The following is a 16,798-nucleotide window of genomic DNA, read 5'->3' on the forward strand; positions in this document are numbered from 1 at the left end:
TCTGGAATATTTTGAAAACATCCCATCCTTTTCCAGGGCCAGCAGGTCATAACCCTTGAAAAGCAACAATAGGCCTACTTTGGAATGGGTAGTCTTATCTAGGAGTTGAGAACTGTATTCAAATGTCACCCTAAGTGCTTGGGAATCAGAAGCCCACAGAGCCTTCTTGACTTCTAGAGCTAGAGTCACCCTAATGGCTTAGCCCAGCCTCCATAGGGCCATGCACAGTGAGCCGATTTAATGAGGTAGAAAACTGATCACAAAGTACAGAGGCCCCAGGGTGCTTCTTCCCACTCTATTGACAGCCCTTTGGCTGGGAAGGAAGCCTTGAATCTCTTAGCAAATAGGGAATGGATCTCAAGTGGCCTTTTTCTGTATTTCAATTGGAAGGTTCTGCTCTTTGTTTAGATTTCCAGGGCTGAAAGCGGCTGCCAGAGCTGAGACTAGGCAGTGGCTGGGCTGGTGAGGAGGGGGTGGTGGGGAAGGTTCAAAGGGAACTCTTCTGTGCCAGCTAAGCAGTCTCCTTCCCAGGCCTGGTGGGAAGAGCTAGTATTTAAGCCCAGAAATGCTCATGGCCCTTGGAGTCCTTCTTCCTGACTCAGCACTAAAGGTGAGGAACTGGCTCCATCCACATAATGAACTCAGCCCCAGAATTCCAAGGGGACTTGGGGTAAAAGAGCCTGCCCAGCACTGTGAACTTGCCATTTGATTTATCAAGGAATTTAAGAGCTAAGTCAGAGATATCTATAGGCTCTCACCTGTGAGTTACTCTGGTTCCTGGGCCAGGTGACTCCTTGCCCTCTTCAGATTTGTTTTGGAGGAAATAGAGGGAGCCTGAGGTTCCAGCCCTCTCCTTGGGTCCTCTGGTTCTTGTGAAGTGGGAGCAGGCTGGGGAGGGGCTGGATGCAAGGGCTTGGGTATCTGTTGATTTTACTTTCCTAGGTTTTTCTGAGGACCTGAGAGACCTGCAGTCAACCATCAAGAACTGTTTTGCAACCAAACATTCAGAGCCTCATCAGCCTCTGGTTGCCACCTGCCTGTGTCCAACAGTGAAGCTTCCTTCACACAGTAGAACACAAGCTGTGTCCCTGGACCAGTCCCTGCTGCATGGTAGACTAGCTCTGTGTCCCAGCATAGGTTGGCTCATCCAGTGGGTGTTGTAACTTGTGTTAAAAAACAAGTTGGGTTATTTCTGGTGAAACCTAGACACTTGATCACAAGCCAATAAGCATGGATTCAGTATGTCCAAACTCAAGGGAAATATTAATACAATATGGCTGGGACATGAATGGATATGAAAGTCCCTAAAACATCCTGTATAGCAAATGCAGAGGCAAACTGAGTGCATCCAGTTGTCCTTAAATGACTTGTCGTCCTGGATCCTAGAGGTCAGTGAAGGTGAACCTGATGATGGGATATTTCTGACATCTTGCTCACTTTATCCTGGGAGGGTAAGTCCTGAATACCAGCTGGCACAAACCCCCCAGGGGCTGATGTGACACTTCCACGCTATTCCCTGACATAAGAACCTCCTGCTCAGGCCTTCCAGGTGACAGGAAGGCGCCCTGCTGGGTTTGGCTGGGTGGGGCTGATCTGCAGATCAGATGGCCTGTTTGTTTTGATGGCTGAAGTGGCCAGCATGCAAAGTGGAGGTCAGCACTGGGTGCTGACTCCACAGAGTTGCTTTCCTACCAGTTGTGTGACCTCAGGTGAATGACCTTTCTTAGCAACTCATCCATAATGTGGGTTAAAAACATATCAACTGGGAGGATCTACATGCAGTGCTTAGCACAGGAACTATCCAGACAATTGCTTGGAAAACACTGACTGGTGTACTCGGTGGCAGAATGATCAGGAGGGAGTTAATTCTCAGCTTCCAGAAGTGCTGGCAACACAAGGGCCTGAGAAACTTAGGAAAACCTTCCAAGCATGTTCTGGTTCTGTCCTGGTTTTAGCCTAAGGGGAGGCCCATTGAGCCTTTTGAAAGTCTCTGTTGGAGGAAATAATGCCTCCTAGTTGTACAAGGGGTTCAGTTCCATGCCCCCTGGGAGAGCAGCAGTAGATAAGAGCTTCTGGTCTGTGGGATCTAGAGATCACAGCTGCTCACTTGTATCATGTTGCCCACAGGACACACCACACTCTACGGTGGCCTGCAGGGGCCTCAGGAGCCCAGGGTAACTTGCCTGAATGGCATCCTCTACCCTGGCACTTGGATGCATTTCATCTGAGGGGACCTTGGCTGGAGACTAATTTTCTTCACCATCCCTCCTAGTTATAGGAGAGATGGGATATTTCAGAGTTAGATATTTCTTTCAGATAACAGAATACATAAGGGGGTGACAGGTTGCTCTGGACAGCGTTTTAGGGATGCTTTGAGGGGACAACATGCATGGAGCCATTTACTAACCATTCACCTGCAGGACGTGGGTCTGGAACAGCTGCTCGTGGCCCAGGGCGTGGCAAGTGTAATTGCCCATGTGGATGGTGGTCACCTTGGTGATGTACAGGGAGTCATCCTCTCCGAAGTCCTGCATGGGCAAAGATGACAATGAGATTGGCCTCTCTATTGAGAAGGCTGGTTTCTCTTAATTTTCTAGGAAAACAGAACTCCTGCCTCTAGGAGAGAGTTCCTTTCTGCCTGACCCCTTCCTCAGCAGAGCTGAGGGCTGTGCTGTCCTGAGCGGGGGACGCTACCTCTCTTGCATGTTCCTGGCTCAGACCTTGCATGTCCATTTACCACTGTGCTCACCTGGCACCTTCTCTGTGAGGTGGGCAGGACCACTTCCTCAGCACATTTCCTCCAACTTCCATCAATTAGGCTCAGGTGCCCCTCTCATCTTGCCCCCTTGTTTTACGGTGATCTCGCCCACCTGCTAAGAGACTGTAATTCTGGATGAAATTCCTCGTGTAGAGGAGGTGTCGGCAAACTTTCCTAAGGGGCCAGATAGTGACTATTTTCAGCTTCATGGGTCTTAAGATTTGTCAGCTACTCAACTCTGCCAAAATAGCATTAAAGTGCCGAAACAATTCATGAATTAATGAGGGTGCTGTGTTCAATGACATTTTATTTAAAGGTGACGGGCCAGATTTGGTTCACTGGCTATAGTTTGTTTACAACTGGTTTAGATCCTGCCTGGATCCCCAAATGATTTCAGGCAGCCTGCAGGTATCTGAGTAGCTCAAGGGAAGGGAGTCAGAGCTGTGGGGGTGGGGAGCAGACAGACACAAATCAAGGCAGGGGCATAAAAGAGATCCAGAAGGACTGATGACCCCCTAAGAAGTGGCCCAGTGAGCCTTGGCCCAGTGGTCTCTGCAGCCTCGAGGGTTGGGATCTTATTGAGCCAGTGCACAGGGGAGGGATGGTCAGGAGGTCTGTGGCTGTGATAAAGTCCCCAGAAGAGGACTGGGCTGGCCCCAAGTCCTTCCCCACTCAGCTGCGTTCTCTCTTGCAGAACTGAGCACAGTGCTGTCCCCTTCCAGTGCCAATGGCAGACATGTCGGCATTGGAACTGCCTAGCATTCCATGAAGGTCCCTTATCAGCTTTGGTTAGCTACCAAACACCTCAGATGACGTGGTGCTTAGAGCTGATAGACGGAGAAAGCTCATGGGTGAGAGAAAGGGCCGAACGGTGCTGGACATGGGGAGAAATGGGGAAGCCCAATGCCTGGACTCAGGAGACGCAGGGTTTGGTTTGGATTTGCCATTGAACAAATGTCCCCTAGTGCCTCTGGGGCTTTGGTTTCTCCACCTGTAAGTGTGGACAACACATGTTCCCCAGCAAGAGAAGGCATGTGCGTGTATTTCCTCACGTGAGAAGCACGACATACACAGGGAACGTTATTTTTCCTCTCATTACTAACAGAAGATGCAAAACTCCTCTTGACCCCTGGAACAAACACCAAACCATCCCTACTGCTGTTCTCCTTGCCCTTTCAGAGCTCCCTTCTTTCAAAGAAGCATTTTGGTGGCAGAAAAGAAGAAGGCCATTGGCTTCTGTGCACAAGGGTCATGCGTGAGCAGCACTGGGCAGCTCTGAGGGTCTTTCGTTAATACGTACACTTCTGCCCCCTGAAAGGATGACGTTCTCCGTTGCTCACACCCTTGAGGGCCCAGCATAACCATCACAAGTTCATTTAAAGAAGTTTTAGCACAAGTAAGAGTTGTAGGCAAAAGAGAGGTGCATGGCAGTGGGGAGGTGGGAAGGTCAATAGTGGACACACACAACCTCCTTTCAGCATTGGGGACAAAGAAAGCCAACCCCCTGTGACTCCCTTCTCCTGGTGGAGAATAGTATTGGAGAGGGCTCTGCCGGAACCCTGCCAGTGGGCTGTGAAACATCATTTTGCTGAAAAGAGCCCCATTCCCGGCATTCTGTGGAAGCCTCAATAATAAAATAAAACAGCAGATAGCTGATTTGTCCTGTGTCATAACAGAGCCATAAAGGCTTCATACCTGAGTTGCTTATGAAAAGTTAATGGCTAGTCAATGCTGGGACAACATATTTCTAGTCTAAGCTGTTTCCTGTGTCAAAATCTAAGTAAGTCTCTAGGAAAATGTACTTTGCTTGAAGCCTCAGCGGTGGATGGCTGGCATCTTGACAAAGGGCCGGGAGGCCAGGGACAGCCTCCACCCTGGAGAAGCGGTGAGAGGCTTGGAAACTCCTCAGTGCCCCAAATGGCTGACCCAGGGCGGACTCTCTCCTAAGGGCAGAACCAGAGCTGTTGGCAGGGAGTCTGGTGTGGGCTGTTGGCATTCCCTCTCCACACTGCCTTCCTGAGTCTCCACACCCATGGGCCCTCTTCCTGTGAGGGGTCCTGAAGCCAACTTCAGGCTCTGGCAGCCCCTGCCACCTTGTTGGAGTTGCTGGTTAGATGGACCACAGACTCCTCGAAAGTAGCCTGGGTGAGGTGGTGGCTCCAAGGCTGGTGCCCCCTGAGACACCCTGAGAATGATAACCCATTAGCACAAACATATAGCCTTTAAGAGGTTAATATGAGCCAGAACTTGACATAGAGTTGACTCTCCATCTTCATTGGTTCCTTGTCTGCAGATTCCACCAACCATGGATGGATGGAAAATATTCAGAAAAAAATGATGTCTGTGCAGCTTTTTTTTTTTCATGTCCATATTCCCTAAAGAGTACAGTGTAACAGCTATTTATACACCATTTACATTGTGCCAGGTAGTATAAGTCATCTAGAGCTGATTTAAAGTATGTGGGAAGATGTGTGGAGGTTATATGCAAATACTATGCCACTTTATACAAAGGACTCAAGCATTCAGAGGTTTTGATATTCTCTGGGTAATCAATCCCCTGTGGATACTGAGAGATGGCTGTACATGGCCTTGGTTAATCCCTAGGGATTACCCAAAGGCAGAAGACAAAATAAAAACCCATTTCCCTGAGGTGATTTAGCAGGGCTCCCCTTGAAAATACATTTGGAGCTGCGTGTGGTGGTGCACACCAGTAATCCCAGTGACTCAGGAGGCTGAGGCAGGAGGATAACAAGTTTGAGGCCAGCTGTGGCAACTTAGCAAGACCCCGTCTCAAAATAAATAATAAAAATGACTAGGGGGCTGGGGTTGTAGCTCAGTGGTACAGTGCTTGCCTAGCATGTGGAAGGCCCTGGGTTCGATCCTCAGCACCACATAAAAATAAGTAAATAAAATAAAGGTATATAAAAAAAGGACTAGGGATATAGGGCAGTATTAAAGCACCCCTAGGTTCAATCCTGTGTTTATGTGTACACATACATTTATTTCTAAACATGTATTTATATATTTTTAAATTTTTGATTATTTTATTTAATTATTTTTCTGAGTCTATTTCTCTGATTACCTCCACTGCCTACTGCCAGCACCCTGAGAGTCTCCTTCCTGGACAGCACCAGAAAGTTCCTTTCCAAGCAAATAATACGAGATTGTGTACTTCCTTGTCCAGATCCTGGCTCAGGTCACAGCCAGTGAGGACCTGCCCAGCCCCTCTCTGGCCGCTCTCCCCTAGCCATTGCTCTAGAGTGCCAGAATGTGCTCCCCTCAGGAACTTTCCACTTCCTGCCCTCTCCTCCCTGATGGCTGTCTGTCTGTCTCCCTTTCCTTCAAGTGTGCTTAACCTTTACCTGGCCTCTCCCCCAACATCCCCATCTCCCTTGCTGCTTCATTTTTCTTCCTATCACCCACTGCCACTCAGCATTCAGTGCTCTGTGTTTATCTCATTCACCATCTGCCTCCCCGACTAGAACCCAGCCCCGTGGGGGAAGAGGGAGTCTTGGGCTCTGTGTTCACTGCTGTGTCCTCTGGCGCACAGTGGGTCCTCAACAAATAGTTGTTGAATGGATAGTAGGGCGCTCAACTAGGCTTTCTGCAGAGACTGTGTCTGGCTCTGGCTCTTTGCTTTGCCAACCCAGGTGCCCACCTCTTACCTTCCCATCCATCTAAATATGGCCCAGTAATGTAGGATCAAAACAAGGGTGCTGTTGGGAAAGCAGAGGACTGGTCTCAGGTCTTGTCCTCACCTCCCTGCCCTGTCTGCTTCTCCAGCCTGCAGCTCTTAGAGGGACTCATGGTTTTTCTGCCTTCCTCAGGCCAGGGCAGCTGGGATGAACTGAAGAGAAGGCTCTGCTCAGAGCAGTAGAGAAGCTCTTGCACAGTGCCCAGACCTCACTGATGACTTGCTGCAACTCTAATGTAGTCCCTTAGCTTCTGCTTTTCTTCTTTTTTATTTTTGTCATACTGGTGATGGAACCCAGGGCCTTGCCCATGCTAGGCAAGCACTCTAGCACTGATCTACATCTCCCCCCACTTTCTATTTGAGACAAGGTCTTGCTAAGTTACCCAAGCTGGCTTTGAACTTGCAATCCTCCTGCCTCAGCTTCCCAAACAGCTGAGATAATAGACATGCGCCACTGCACCTGGCCTCCATCTGTTTCTCTGGCACAAGTCCCCATTCCTCTGGAGCGGAGGCCTGCCTCTTGGGTAATCAGCCAGGTGCTGAGGGTTGGGTGTTGGCTCTGTGAGGACATAAGGAGCTGCTGGCTGCCTTATGGCTCTTCTGTGAGCACCGAATGTATTACCAGCCCGTGGTGTAGACTCTGGGGAGAATCTCACTCTGTAATAAATAAAATAATGTCTCTGGGCTAAAACCATAGGCATCACATAATTATAGAACAAAGTGCTTATTGTTTTCTGGATATGAATACTGGCTACAGAAATCAAATTTACTTCATTGGAGGTGAGAGAATTACTTTAAAAATTGATTTATAAGAAGCTACATAAAACTAAACCTGCAATTCTTCCTCTTCCAAATGTTCTTTGAGATGTGTCTGAATGTTACTATCAATGCTTGATTGCATCGCTGTAATTGTCTTTTTATGGATAACTTTTTTTTCTCTGACACATAGAAATGTATTAGCAAATCAGGGTTACTTCCAGAAATAAACAGATATCAGATTAGACCATTCTTTGTATTGATGCACATCTATTTTTTTGGAAGGAGACAATTTTACTTAAAGATATGGCTTTCGTCTTTTCAAAAGTTATTTTCTTAGTATCTGCCACTATTAAAGAAAGTAATTAAGTGAGACTTAAGTATTAAACAATAGTTAAGCAGAGATGAGCTAGGGGACGCTGTCATGGTGACACATGAGAGTTAGGTATAAATAATATGAAAATGAGCCAGCAATGCTGAATATTTAGTGACTCAGTGTTAAACACAAGGACTCCAGAGAGATGTTACAATTTAAGTGAACAATATTGTCAATGTCACGAGTTAAAACTCAACTCAGAGAGATATTTCTTCAGAGCTTTTCCAACTCTGCTCTTTCCAGGAGCACCCCTGGATACCTTTTGGGAGGAGGAAGTGAAGGGGGCCTCTTTCCTGAACTGGCTTGATTCTGATCCCTAGAATGTCATGCACTTGGGCATCTTATCTGCACAAATAGCTGAACACTGTGGACCCCCATACTGAGTGATAAGTAGCACCTCCATAGTGCCAGTACTCAGAGACACCTGCATTGACCTGAGCATGTGTAGCCACGATCCAGACCAACCTGGGACCACATGCACGAATCAGTGAGCACACACACATACATTCACATGGACACATGCAGTTAACATGAGCATGCGCACGTGTGAGTACCCACACATGCTAACCACCTGGCTCACTATAGCTGATCACCTGACTGATGTTAGGGTTCCTATGCAGCCCATTTCCTTCCATTCCCTCAGAGGACACACTTGCTACTCTTCAAGGACCTGTAGACCGAGTTCTCTTGCTCAGAGTCCTCTTAAAAAAAAAAAAAGAAAAAAAAGAAATTGCCAGGTATGATGGCATATGCCTGTAATCCCAGTGACTCAGGAGGCTGAGGCAGGAGGATCACAAGTTTGAGGTCAGTCTCAGCAACTTAGCAAGGCCTTAAGAAACTTAGTGAGATCCTGTCTCAAAATAAAAAAATAAAAAGGGCTGAGGATGTGGCTCCATGGTTAAACATTCCTGGTTTCACTCTTCAACATACATTAAAAAAAAAAAAAAGTCTTTGAAACCTGCAGTGATTCCCTAGGTAGCCATCTGGACCCCCAGGGGAAAGTAACTGTGGGCAGTGTGAGCAACTCAGTGTGGACCTTTCCTGTTCATTCCAGGCTCAGACCCAGGAGTAGGGGGTCAGAGACATGTGAGAAGACCCTGTGTGACAGCTTCAGTCTTCTCCAGGACTTAAGGGCATGTGTGTCCCTGGCTGACTTGGTGACTGCTGGTCTAGGTTGTCAGGCTCTCCCCATGATTGTGAGCACCTCATCTCTGTGTGTCACTGTGTTGTCTCCAGCAAGTTTCATGCCACATAACTGGAGCTTGGTTATCATTTGCTGACTGAATGGTGGTGTGTTAACCGAATGTGCTGCCTCTGGAGCACACTCCTGAGAGCACACTCCTGAGAGCAAAGAATTAATGATATTTAAAGGCATGGCTGGCCTTTGCCCTCAGCTACTGGGCGGTGTGCTCTAAACCACTGGAATGTCCTGTCTCATGGGAGTCTTTGCTTGGGAACTTCAAAGCCATAGAAAATCAATCCTGCAGATTTCTAAAGTTAGGCCATGTCAGTAGAGTGTGATGAAGCTCTAGAAAACAACAATCCAACACAACAACAACACAAGAGCACAAAACAACTCTGGACGCTAAGGCCTGCTTGAGCTCCCCAAGATCTGGTCACACACTGATGCTGGGAAAGTAACATGCCCCACAGCTTCACTGGGAGAAGACAATGGAGGGTGCATATTAGGGACCCTCCTGGACTCCACCCAATTGGCTTCTTCCCTTGACTGATTTTAATCTGTTTTCTTTCTCCATAATAAAACGGTTAACAGTGAAGATAACAAGTTTCAGTGAGTTAGTTCTATGGGTCCTTCTAGCAAGTCATTGACATTGAGAGGTCAATGGAAACTCCAATTTTGGGTGCTGAAATTCCACATGTAGGGACATCCCTGTGCATCCAGGTGCACACAGGTGCCCAGACCCTTGCAATTGAAGGCTCATAGCAAGATGTTGTTTTGGGCACTCAGCTCGTTCAGTCTCAGAGATCAGAGATCAGAGACCACTTGTCTGGTTAGGACTCCAGAGTGTCATGAGGTATAGGTAGTGGCAATTGGGGCCCTCTGATGAAGCGCAGGCTTGAATTCCTGTATAGCTTTTGGATTCTTGGCCAATGGCCTAGTGTCAGGCCACCAGGCTGCATGGCAGCCGTCAACTCAAGTTCTGGACCCCCTTGAACCTGTTGCTTCCATCTGCATCCCTCCTCCCAGGGAAGCCTGGATCAGGAATTCTCAGGCCAGAAGGGCTTATGAGGGTACCAGCTCTCGGCTCTGACCTGGACCACACATATGACTGACAGCCAACTCTTGACTGCCTCTGAAACATTTCAGTGAGGTTTTCCTTCTATGGCTTATTTGAGGGACCAAGAAGCCTTTCAATCAGGAATTTTCTCCTGACCTGTTGTTTAAAATCTTCTACACTGCTAGAAGGGGTATAAATTGGTGCAACCTTTTTTGGGGGATATTTGGTACTCTCTGTCAACTCTGAAAATGTGCCACTTCAAAGAACTTCTCTTTGGCCAAGGATCCACTTAGGCAAATGTGCAAAGAGGCTGCATAAGGATGACGATTGCAGCACGGGAGGCAGGGAAGGAGGCGCTGGGCAGGGGATGTGCTCGGCATGGCTCAGGGGCTGCAGGCTCTTTTCCTTAGTAGGAAGAGGGGACCCTTGGAGAGGTAGGCTCCAATTCTGAAGAGTAAGATAGGTGCTGATCGGCCTCCTCCACTGGCTGGGCTTCTGGAGGGAGGCAGAGAGGCTCAGGTTGTGCATTTAGGGTCTAAAATCTGAGTCAGAACCTTCCAGAGGGACCTGCACCTTACACATAGGGCCAGAAGTCATCACTGAACACAGGTCCTGAAGGTAACACTAAGATGGAAAGAGATGACCTTGAGGAAGCCATCCAGAAAGCAAAAGCCAGAGGAGGTCTCCTGGGGCAGACTTGTTCCTCCATGTTCCACAGGCCTGTATACCCCAGACCTGGGATCCCGTCCCCTGGATCACAATGAACAACACTCCTATTGGTTTGAACTCATCTGAAGCTCAGAAAGAATGGAGGTTTAGATGCAACCAGGTCTTAACAAGTGGAGAGAAATGGTCACGGCCTGTAAGAGCTCCAAGCATAGTGTTTTCTAAGATTTTAAAACAAAATGTACCCAGGCGTTTAATGAGACAATTTTAATGCAGAACCTACAACCACCGTCTATCGAGTTGCAAACAGCTCTCCATGCTAATCAAACGCCTCTCATCTTTTTACAATGGATTCATGACTGGTTCATATAAAGACAATAAAAATTAAATGAGTCATGAGCTCCTAAATCATTTTCTTTTGGTCTTTTTAATAACTCACTTCCAAAGAAGCACTTGCGGAAAGCATATGTTTCCTTTGAATCATTTGTTCTCCCTCTTACACCATTTAGGCATGGGGAAAAGTGAACCTTTTAACACACCCTTCAAACAATGCCACAGATACTTTCTCTTAATGGGCTTTGTGCTTCTGCTTTTATCACTGTGCTCTGCCTGCTGATGTTTGAAAGCCCCAAACAACGAGATTCAGTGAAGGAAACACACACACACACACGCACACACACACGCGCACACACACAAAACAGAGTGGCTCTTTCAAGTTATTTGAAATATTCTGAGTGTGTGGTAGGTCTTTTTTCCCCTCCCTAAATAAAGAATACTATAGAAAAATGTTTCCTCTCCCTGAGAATATCTTGGCCAAACAATTCCACGTGTTGGTCTTAAGGTGTGCTGCTTAGTGGGACCAAAGGCCAGAGCCCAATGCCACACACCCCACATCTGAGAGGATGCATGTGGCATGGGCCTGGGCACTGCAGTACTTTTGCAGGAAGCAGGCGGAGGCAGCCTCAGTGTGAAGACATGGTAAGTCTGGGCGCTAGGTGTTGCTGGCCTTGAGCAAGGAACCCAGATAGCGCCTGTGGGGTGAGGAGGCTGGCTACAGACTTTTGGGCCAACTCATCCACTCTTCTGAGTTTCTTAACCCTGTGTGCCTTGTGGATTTGTGGTCAGGGATGAAGTGTTGCTGGGAACTGACCAGAGCAGAACCTGGCACTCTGGGACCAGGTAGGAGGAGAAGCCTCAAAACCTGACTCTGAGCTTGTAGAAGATGAGGCAGGTAGGGGAAGAGTGAGGTATTGTTCTGCTCTCTGGTCCAGGTGAGAAAGTGAGATGCACACTTGGGATGTCTCACAGGGCCCACAGGGCCTTCCTTACTACAGATCTGTGGAACTCAGGGTTGGGAAAGTACAATGCAGGTCCCATTTCTGATTGGATACCTACAATAGGAGGCAGCTTCCAACTTCCCAAGATAGGTGTGTCCAGAGAATTCTCCCTGAGGATAAGCCCCCTGTCATGGGCCTGTCATTGGCAGTATATGTCTCTCCCTGACATAGGGCTGTGACATTTGAGCAGAGAAGGGCCTGCAGGCCAAAGCAACAGGGCCACTGGCTTCTGGTGCCCACAGACAGAGGACTTGTGGGGGCTCCATGACTGGGATTGGGGACTGAGGCCTCTTGCTTTGTCAGACACATTCCTGGAGGGCAGCCTGGCCCAAGCTCAGGATAAGCAGAGCTCGGGGTGCTTCTGCTGGTCATTCTGGCTTAGGTCCTGGGGAGGGGGGGGAGCAGCGGCCTTGATTCCTGAGGACCGAGGTGTGGTAGGGGGCACAAGCAAGTGGAAACATGTCCAGCTACTTCAATAAAGAAGCCAACAGTTGGCTAGGAAGTAAACAATTATAGACTGCACTTTGTCAGCTCTGGGAAACAAGCCACATGAGCAGGAACTATTGATTTCTCATCAAGCAAACAGAAGGAAGTGTCATAATCCTGAGAGCCATTGTGAGAGGCTGCAGCTCGCTGGCCTGGGCCGCTGCCTCTGCTGGGAGCGCCCGTCTTTTGGAGCTTTGTTCTGTGAGTCCCTAAGGCTGTGTGCTGGTTTTGGTTTCTCTCCTGCAAGCTGGCCAGGATGCAACACGGTGGCTCGGGCATTCTGGCAAAGCACACCAGATCCAGGCTGGACTTCCCACAATCTTAAGAAGGCAAAGACACTGTGACCTGAGCCTTGACTACCTGGAGGGGAACTTCAGCAGGAGCTGTGGGAACCCTGGGCACTGCTCCACTCCTGGGTGCCTTGGGGGAAGTTAGAAAAGGATGAACCAAGAGCACCAGCAGGGCTCCCCTCAGATCTGGGTCCTACATTATTCAGAATCCTTCTTGGAGGCAGTATTTAATCTAATGCTGGAAGAAGTTTGGTACACTTGTAGCCCCCACATTTGACCATGTCATTTTCTGATCAAGAATCTGGGGCTCCCTTTGGCTACAGGCAAACAACAAAGACCCTTCCCCCACTTTTTTTTTGGTGGTTTACCATTAGGTTACCCGCCCCCACCCAACTCTTTTGATTTTTCAAATTTTAAGACAGGGTATTGCTAAGTTGCCCAGGCTGTCCTTGAACTTGTGATCCTCCTGACTTGGCCTCCCAAGCCTCTGGGATTACAGGCATGAGCCATTGTGTCTGGCAACCACGACTCTTTATGTGACACTTAGACCTTTCATGTTCTGAGGCCCCAGCTAAAACAGCCCCCTTTTACCAGTCTTAGAACAGGGATTCATGGAAGTCTGGTTCCACTGGAGGCTGGGGACAGTGTTTTTGCTCTGTGGTCCTGCAGCATTTAGTAAGTGAATCAGTCCAAAGAATGTCTCCCTGTCTTCACCATCTGGACAGGCATGCACAGGATCAGGTGACTCCTAAGTGCTTCTGACACCAATGTGGCTCACTGCAGAATGTGAGCTCTTACTTGCTTTGGGCTAGAGGGGGTCCATTTACTTTCTGATCAAATATTATTCTGATGCTCAAGGCATCTTTGATGTTTGCAAGTCAGAAAAGTTTAATTACATGTGTCATTAGGATGGCATTCTGTAATAGCTCTGTGACTGAATTCATTACCAGAATTCTTAACAGATAAGACAAGACAAATTAATATTTTGTTGCCCATGAAAGCGTCTCATTAAGGGAGTAGTGAAAAAGTGATTAATATTTTGTTGCCAATCAAGATGTCTCATACAAATGACAAAGAAAGGAGGCCCACACCTCTTTGTGCTCTCTAATCTCTCTGCCTCAGGTTTTGAAGGCTGATCTGCTTCCCCTGTTCAAAGCTATGTTTGTGTGACACTCAGTAATTACAGCGTGGGTGATTGTACTTCATCTCTTCTGGGAGATACCACAGGCTAATGGACTCTAGGAGTCCCATCAATCCTGGAATCTCTGCTCCACCAGGGTTGCCCTCCTGGGCTGTTTGCCCTTGATTAATTTTTTTTTTGTACCTGGGATAGAACTCAGGGACCCTTAACCACTGAGCCATATTCCCAGCCTTTTTAATTTTTTATTTTAAGATAAGGTTTCCCTAAGTTGCTTAGGAACTCTTTAAGTTGCTGAGGCTGGCCTTGAACTTGTGATCTTTCTGACTCAGGCTCACAAGCTGCTGGGATTATAGTTGTGGGCCACTGTGCCTGGCTCCCTTGATTAATTCTTGCTTCAGAAATACCCCATGATTCTTGAGGACCCTGGATCTAGCTCTCTTCAGCCTGATTTCTTCCTAGGGCTACTTCCTTCACTGGCCCAAGTGGGGCTGCCACTGATGAATACCTTCTGGGCTCCAGGCACTGAGCTGGGTGCTTCTTGTATATACTTAGTCTGAGACTCCCCAACCCAGGAGACACCATGACCTCTATTTCTTCAGAGGCTCAGAGAAGTCCAGCAGCTGCTCCAGATTTGCTCTGGGTTTGCTGGAGGTGGCTGGTCTCTCTCCCTGAATGGATCAAGGTTAACAGATGGTATTGCTGTCATCCCTGGGCTTCACCAAGGGCCACATCTGCCTGACTGGGAGCTTCTTTGGGTTGCTGCTGGCTGCTTAATGGGGACTCGGGCTACAAGGTATTGCAAATGTTGTTTTGCAGCAGCAGCAGCAGCAGCAGCAGCAGCAGCAGCAACAGTATGAATGAAGTAATAATAGTAATAATGAGAGTGATATAGTGTTTATGGAATATTACATACTAAAAACTCTACATGTATCTTCTCACTTTATCCTCACTATAATCCTGTAAGTCAGGCGCAGCTATCTCTCCCCATTTCACAGATGAGGGAATCAAGATAATACAGGTCAAGAGCTCTTGCTGAGTCACTTAACTAGAAAGTGGCAGAGCTGAGACTTAAACCCAGGCTCCTTTGACCCCAGAGCCTGTGCCCTTCCATAGCAGGCTGCACTGCCTCTCTCCTTGAGGCAGGAGGAGGTGCGTGCTGCGCGTGTTTTATGGTATGTCTGCATGTGTCAGAGGAGGAGTCCTGTGGGGCAGGTACTGCCCTGTACCCTCACGTGGGTATTTCTGAGAAGTGCAGGGCTCCTGCGTATTTGCAGGCTACTGAATCAACCATGAGCAGCAAGTGTTTCCTGGGAGGTAATGAGGGGCCATTAATCTTTGGTTGTACCCACAATTATCCAAATTGCTAACCTTATTGTGAAAAGTAGAAATGCAATTGAGTCGGTGCTGGAGGCAAGTTGGAGGGAGGGGAAAAACACTCAAAGTAATTTAATTAACTGTGGCAAGTACATTAAGAGGAGTTTTGCCTCAGCCTTTATTTCTGATGCCTTTAAATAGAGCACCAAGTATTGCACACGGACACTCTGACAGTCACAGGTGGCCCTGTCCTAGTACTGAATCAATTACTACTGGCCAAATGCATTTAAAAGCTGTACCCCACCTAGAGATTCTGCATACTCAAACTCATGCACCCCAATGCGCGCACACACACAGACACACATACGCACACGCACGCACACTCTTACAAACAGGACACTGAACTTTCTTGCTAAGGTCTCAGTTAAGTCTTAGTTATCTCAGACCTAGAAGACAAAGGACTCTGCCCACGCAGCATCTGCCTATCCAATACCCATGAGGTTGAGCGTGCCCAGAGATGGATGCATGTCCATGGGTGGGGAATCACAGGAAACAACCCTGCCCAGTGTGGCAAGAGCAGAGAAAAGGTACTCCCTGGTCAGCTCTGACCAGGAGGGACTTTACAGAAAGGTGATCTATTTCCATTGGCTTCCCTCATGATCTCCAGGATGTAGAGAGTATCAGGCCCAACTTTGGTGGTTCCTGCAATAATTCATGCTGGACCTCTGTCCCCACATAGCAACCTCAGCATTGAAAAGACCTTCAAGGTCATGGGGATTAGCAATCCCTTGTGGCTGGCAGGTTGCTGACTATAGTCCCTGCATGATGCCGCATGGCCCTAGGGTTGGGAAGTTCACTCCATTGTGGGGCAGGGTTGCTGACTGGATGGTGTTTCATCTAAGGAACCTAAATTAGACTCCTTTTGGGATACTCCTTGGTTCTGTGTGCTCATGGGGCCACACAGCTCAGGTTGGCTCCCTCTGACGTACCCTACCTCCTCACTGATTTTAGCAGGGACCAACGACTCTCCACGAGCATCTCACTGTGGTCCAGCTGTGCTCCTCTGAGCCGGAGACCAGTGCAGCTCCTCTTCTGCCTAAAAATTGTATTCCTATTATTTTCACCCGACACCCATCAGCTGTCCTGGCAGCTCACTACATGGGTGACATCACTGTGCTTTCCCATGAACTTCTGGGAAGTCACATCGCCCTTGTGCCAAATCTAGACCAATAAATACACTTGAATTATTCCACTTCTTCAAGTCCAATGAAAGGGCAGTACTGCTCATGCTGTTTTTCTTATACATTAATTCATCAAAAAATCAGTAGGTTATTACTCAAAGTCACAAAGTCGATATGGGTGACTGGCACCCCCAACTCAGCTTCCTGGTTCCATAGCATCTGCTGTTGGCCAAGTTAAGCTGAGTGGTCTTAGCTGCTCTCTTCTGCCAAAAAGTACCACTCAAGTCATTGCCTCATTCCCTTGCCCAGCAAAGAAGGTCCCTCTGGCCTGGCCTGGTTTCCCTCTACCTCCTCACCTGACACCTGCCCTCCAGCCAACCTAGTTCCATGGCTTACATCTGCCCTCCACAGGGACAACCCTTCTCTCCCGGTCCAGCTGTCTACACCTACCAAGTTGTTGGGCCTAGAGCCACCCCTAAAGTCCCCCAGCCACCTTCTGTCTCCTGCTCCAGGGGCTCCTGCTTGATTTTGCTCTCTGTTGGCTCCTGGCCCATCTGCC

General features: G+C 48.1%; 1 protein-coding gene across 1 annotated transcript in view; it reads right to left on the reverse strand.

Moving 5' to 3' along the window:
- The window catches only part of FSTL4 (follistatin like 4), a 408,859-nt gene that overhangs the window by 34,341 nt on the left and 357,720 nt on the right, over positions 1-16,798 (reverse strand). Inside the window, exon 7 of the mRNA XM_081299417.1 lies at positions 2,408-2,528. Within this exon, the coding sequence (XP_081155543.1) occupies positions 2,408-2,528 (121 nt within the window). The remainder of the gene's footprint in view (positions 1-2,407; positions 2,529-16,798) is intronic.

This window comes from Spermophilus citellus (genome assembly GCF_964194105.1).
Source record: "Spermophilus citellus genome assembly, chromosome: 1".
Lineage (NCBI taxonomy): Eukaryota > Metazoa > Chordata > Mammalia > Rodentia > Sciuridae > Spermophilus > Spermophilus citellus.